Genomic DNA, 6,713 nt, shown 5'->3' on the forward strand with positions numbered 1-6,713 from the left:
ATGGTCTTCAAGGATTACTTCAACGTGAAACCAGATGGATCCAACTTTATTTGCGATGTAAATAGAAAAATAAAATTGTTGTCATACACAATGGACAATCTCCTAATAAGTCCTTTTAATTAAATTCCTTAAAAAATATTTATATAATAATGAATATTATATTAAATTGAAGTAATGAGGCATTTTAAGCCTATATTAGGATAGTGTTTTAGCCAATAAATAGGATATTGGAGGAAAAGACTTACTAGCTATAAACAGAATCTACTTAAACTATACCATGTCAGAAAATGATATATATATATATATATATATATATATATATATATATATATATATATATATATATATATATATATATAAATATATATATATATATATATATATATATATATATATATATATATATATATATATATATATATATATATATATATATATATATATATATGTGTGTGTGTGTGTGTATGTGAATACATATACATATAGATACGTATATATATAAATATATATATATATATATATATATATATATATATATATATATATATATATTTATTTATTTATTTATAGTATATATATATATATATATATGTATGTACACACCTATATATATATATATATATATATATATATATATATATATATATATATATATATATATATATATATTTATATATATACAGTATATATACACACACACATATATATATATATATATATATATATATATATCTATATATATATATATATAGATATATATATATATATATATATATATATATATATATATATATATATATATATATATATATATATATATATATATATATATATATAATTTATTGAGTACCAATACCTTCCAAAATAACACGTATACAAGTGGCAATAAAAACCAGACGATCTTGAAGAAATAATATCATAGTAATTAATCTACGATCACTTGACTCGAACGTAAATCTGGGATATAATGTCCTTGCTTTTAAACTAGAAATTTTCTCAAAGAAATATGTTGCCTACCTTCAGTATTCACTTTTTGTTCAATATAAAAAAAGAATTATCCTTCATGATTCGCCTTAGAGATTCTAACTGTTCTTAATAAGTGTAGTCAATTCTTTTTAGTGAGGCAGATTTGCACCGACTCGCAAGGGTGCCCTTTTACCTCGGAAAAGTTTCCTGATCGGTGATTGGTTGGACAAGATAATTCTAACCAATCAGATAGCAGGAAACTTTTCCGAACTAATAGGGCACCGCTGCGAGTCAGTGCAAATGCGCCTCATTAATTTTTATTTTTTATTTTTATTATCATTATTATTACTTGCTAAGCTACAACCCTAGTTGGAAATGCAGGAAGCTATAAGCCCAGGGGCTCCAACAGGGAAAATAGCCCAGTGAGGAAAGGAAACAAGGAAAAATAAAATTTTAAGAACAGTAACATCATCTAAATAAATATTTCCTATATGAATTACAAAATAAGAGGAAGAGAAATTAGATAGATTAGTGTGCCCGAGTGTACCCCAACCAAGAGAACGCCAACCCAAGATAGTGGAAGACCATGGTAAAGAGGCTATGGCGCTACCAATGACTAGAGAACAATGGTTTGATTTTGGAGTGTCCTTCTCCTGAAGAGCTGCTTACCATAGCTAAAGAGTCTCTTCTACCCTTAACAAGAGGAAAGTAGCTACTGAACAATTACAGTGCAGTAACCCATTTTGTGAAGGAGAATATTTGATAATCTCAATGTTGTCAGGTGCATGAGGACAAAGGAAAATCTGTAATGAATAGGGCAGACTATTCGGTGTATATGTAGGCAAGGGGGAAAGAACCGTAACCAAAGAGAAGGATCCAACGTTGTACAGTCTAGACAGTCAAAGGACCCAAGGACTCTCTAGCGGTAGTATCTCAACGGGTGGCTAGAGTTTAAGTACTGATTACTCTATTCTTTACCATTAAGTAATAAAAGGGTTTATCCAACCTTCCCTTTTTTACTATCACCAGAGGAGCTCTCACATTTACTCTGCAAGTTCTCAAGTAATTATAATTTTCGATACGTAAAATGATTCATAAAATTCACCGTTAAGTTAATTGGCTTTTCAAATGCCAGGGTAACTTACTTCTAAAAACTAGTGTTGATTCTTAAGTTATCAATGGCTGACTACCGTTCTTTGAGTCCTATGAGAAATAATATTCTTTGATTCTTATGAGAAACAATATTTTAAGTTTTCTTGTTAGAGAAAGCTTTAGATTCCATAGATATAAGGTAAAAAAATGTTAAAACCCGTCTACTCCAAGTTTAATCTATAAAAAAAAAAAAAAAAAAACACAGACTTCAGAATTGTTCGATCCATTATCCCTGAAACTATTCTCCATTTGAAGTTATGCTGATTTATGGAATATCAGACAATCTATAAACAGTGTTCTGTCCAGTCATTGTCGATATATTATAATATTTTCAGTGAGTACATCTCAATTTTATTTTACCATTATAATTTTACAAAATAAAACACAGAATTCAGAATTGTTCGATCCATTATCCCTGAAACTATTCTCCATTTGAAGTTATGCTGATTTATGGAATATCAGATAGTCTATAATCTATAAACAGTGTTCTGTCCAGTCATTGTCGATCTATGATAATATTTTCAGTGCGTACATCTCAATGTTTTTTTACCATTATAATTTTGAGAGTACATCATTATTATTATTATTATTATCATTATCATTATTATTATTATTATTATTACTTGCTAAGCTAAAACCCTAGTTGGGAAAGCAGGATGCTATAAGCCCAGTGGCCCCAACAGGGAAAATAGCCAAGTGAGAAAAGGAAACAAAGAGAAATGAAATATTTTAAGAACTGTAACATTAAAATAAATATTTGCTGTATAAACTATAAAAGGTTTACCTAAGAGGAGGAGATTACACTGGTATTATTTAGATAATCTAAGGTAATTTATATTCCATAGGATATTTACATAACTTTTCCTATTAAACAAAAAACTCAGAAAGGTATCCACATATGCATATACCTGAATATCTATCTATCTACCCAAAATGAGTGGTGATACCTTAACGTGGTGAATGGGCTTGTTTATCCCCAGGATGAGCAAAGGTGTACTAGTCAGGGATACCCAAAGGTTGGTTTGCTGTGAGCGATCAGACAAAAGTCTCCCACTATCACCAATCTACAGTGACCAGTGTGGTGATGAAAACGGGCCAAACCCCAGATATGAATAAAAACATGTCTAAGGCCTTTTTGTCCTACAGTGGACTAAAAAAGGGCTGCATTTGTTGCTGTTGAATATCTACATACAAAATCTAATATTGATCCCGTTGGCCTTCATGGACAGGATTGTCAGAGGGCGTACATGCATTTTATCCTAAATTTTTTAACCCCTGTCAAAAAAGGAGGCTTAAGGTGTCCTTCGTTTATCACCGGTCTTAATACCAATAATAAGGCTTACAAAACACACCCGTTCCCCATCGTCTATTACAACACCTCGGTGTATAAAACGAACATTGGTTTTAGTTACCCAACAGTCATGTTTTCAGCATGAAGTTGGTAAGTATCATCCCATGTGGAAGAATTTTATAGTATATTGCATGCTAAGTTCATTTTATATTGATATGGTTCTATGCTAATAGCATCAGGTATAGTTAGTAATTTGATACAGTTATTGGCAGTGGGCCTATCCGTTGACTAAATGCTCAAACTGCAAGGCAGTACTTTCTACAGTTATTAGCAAAAAGCCTATACTTTTGCTAAAAGGCAAGACTGCTAGGAAGCAGCTGTCCTTTTAGTCGCTTCCTAAGACACGCATGACGTATGGTGGTAGTATTCATATGCCCCTAACACAGGGTGAACACTCCTATCACAACTTGAACAACTCTCCCACAGGGTGAACACCCCTACCACAGGGTGAACACCCCTGCCACAGAGTGAACACTCTCCCACAGGGTGAACACCCCTACCACAGGGTGAACACCCATACTACAAATTCAACATCCCTACCAAAAGGTGAACACCCCTACCACAGGGTGAACACCTCTACCAAAGGATGAACAGCCCTCACACAGGGTGAGTACCCCTAACACAGCGTGAACACCACTATCACAGGTTGAACACCCCTATCACAGGGTAAACACCCCTACCACAGCGTGATCGCCCCTACCACAGAGTGATCGCCCCTACCACAGAGTGAACACCCCTACTACAGGGTGAACACCCCTACTACAGGGTGAACACCCCTCTCAAAGGGTGAACACCCCTCCCACAGGGGGAACACCCCTACTACAGCGTGAATACTAGTACCACAGGGTGAACACCTTTACCACAGGGTGAACACCCCTACCATAGGGTGAGCAGCTCTCCCACAGGGTGATCATCCCTACCACAGCGTGAACACCCCTACCACAGGGTGAACAGCTCTCCCACAGGGTAAACACCCCTAGCACAGGGTGATCACCCCTACCACAGGATGAACACCCCTACACAGGGTGGACACCACTACCACAGGGTGAATACTCCTACCCCAGGGTAATGTCTTATTGCAGAAAGGATGAGCCTATAAATATCATTATTCAAAGGATTATTAAGCCACTTTGCAGACACGTTAGCCGAGAAAAACATTGCAAATTTGATGGATTTATGAATATTAATACCTAAAGAATTCGTATGCTACTTTGAGAGGTCATACAGTAGGTCTGTGCCAGGTAAGGATAGGCTCTTTAATATTCAATTAATCTATTTGGAGAATAATATTAATCCGGTTTTAGTGAGCTGGTCGATTTACAGACAATGCATCTAAATATGAAAATATATAGATTAGAACTTGTTAACTAGCACCAAGTGACATTTAAAACCCTGCTTGTTTTCAATTAGAATATTTTCCATAAAATATTATTGTGTATTTCTGGGTTTAAAGTTTAAGAAATTTCCTGTTTACTATGTTAAGAGAATATATTATTTTGACTTCCAGGAACTGGAATGCACCATGGAATTTATGAAATATACTATAAAAAGAAAGTTAGATGTCCTATATAAATATTTTTTTTCTGTAGGTTTTTGATCAGAAATTATGAGTCTTGAAGTTTCTATTAATTATATTTTTTTGGTTTGTAATTTTGAAGAAGCGTTAAAGGATTTAATCGTTGCATTTTAATTTCAATTCACTTATTGTTCGCTGCCGTGCGGTGTATTTGACTTCCATATTGTGATAGATTATGGTGATTTAAGCAAACATCTTTAATATTCTAAGATAAAAAAAAAAATATTTAAACAATATTCCAGATGCTAGCTACAAGTAAGATGGATTCTAAAAGAATATAAATGGAAAAAAAAATGATTGGTATATCGAGAGTGGATGGTAGTAATTGTCAAATTCTATATGAATATTTTTACAAGAATTCCTGAACCAAATCTTGGCTAAAAAAAAAAAAAAAAAAAAAAAAAAAAAAAAAAAAAAAAAAAAAAAAAACCCTATGATTCGATTCCCAGAGAGCAAACTTGTACCACATTGTGATGTCTGCCATTCTTAAAATGAAAGAATAAATATTTTATTTTTTTTTTTAGTTTTAGTAAGTCCCCATAAGTCACATGTTAAACAAAGAAATACAAATAAAGCGTTTTAAATGTGTAGTACGTTTGGTTAACAGTATATCTTTGTTTGATAGTTCAGTCAAACAGAAAAAAAAAAACGAAAATAGTTTCAGCACCAGTACCAGTAGACATTTGGTTGATTGAATGTGAAAATATAGGTTGATGTATGATATTATCATTATTATTATTATTATTATTTCGGTCCCATTTGTTATAAAGTTACGGACTATTGATTTAAAGTGTATAAGGAGGTAGTGCAAAATAAATTAGGTTAGTATACTTTATTTTCAAAAATATTTTTCGTTCATTTTCAGGTTATAAACCATAGTGCTGACAGTCTTCGTATCCGTCTCTCTAGCTAACCATGTCATAAGGAAAAGCATACGATATGGACACAGAGGGCACGGGCATTACGGGAGCTACGTCCACCAGTCTAAGGCCAAGCTATTCCAGAGGTGTTTATGGCAGCTATGTCACAAGCTTGAGGCCGAGCTATTCCAGGTCTCTTCAACATTATGGCAGCCTAAGGCCAAGCTATTCTAGAGCCGTTCAACATTATGGCAGCCTAAGGCCAAGCTATTCCAGAGCTGTTTCAACATTATGGCAGCCTAAGGCCAAGCTATTCCAGAGCTGTTCTACATTATAGCAGCCTAAGGCCAAGCTATTCTAAGGCTGTTCAACATTACGGCAGCCCAAGGCCAAGCTATTCCAGAGCTGTTCAACATTACGGCAGCCCAAGGCCAAGCTATTCCAGAGATGTTCAACATTATGGCAGCCTAAGGCCAAGCTATTCCAGAGATGTTCAACATTATGGCAGCCTAAGGCCAAGCTATTCAGGAACTGTACGTCATAAACCGACCCGGGTCATACACAAGGCAGCAAATCTTGAAGGAAGTTGCTGTACCGGATATGGCCAAAAAGGTCAAATCATTATACGCCCTGTTGCTGGAGGGCATAGGAACAAAGAATATGGGCACAAAGGCCAAATTATAGCAGGAAACGACGGGCTCGGATTGCATACCCTTAGGAAGGAGGGCACTGGCCTTGGAGGATTAGGGATTGGCAGACCTGGAGGTGGATATAATGGCAGAGTAGGTGGTCAAACAGTTTTTGAGTC

At 34.4% G+C, this 6,713-nt stretch overlaps 1 protein-coding gene across 1 annotated transcript in view; it reads left to right on the forward strand.

The window, feature by feature from the left end:
• Window positions 1-4,475: 4,475 nt before the first annotated feature.
• The window catches only part of LOC137634266 (uncharacterized PE-PGRS family protein PE_PGRS46-like), a 2,692-nt gene continuing 454 nt past the window's right edge, over window positions 4,476-6,713 (forward strand). The window contains exons 1-2 of the mRNA XM_068366556.1: window positions 4,476-4,534; window positions 6,204-6,713. The exon at window positions 6,204-6,713 is cut by the window's right edge and continues 454 nt beyond it. Coding sequence (XP_068222657.1) covers window positions 4,476-4,534; window positions 6,204-6,713 — 569 coding nt within the window. The remainder of the gene's footprint in view (window positions 4,535-6,203) is intronic.

The sequence above is a fragment of the Palaemon carinicauda genome, chromosome 3, assembly GCF_036898095.1.
Source record: "Palaemon carinicauda isolate YSFRI2023 chromosome 3, ASM3689809v2, whole genome shotgun sequence".
NCBI classification, from domain to species: Eukaryota; Metazoa; Arthropoda; class Malacostraca; order Decapoda; family Palaemonidae; genus Palaemon; species Palaemon carinicauda.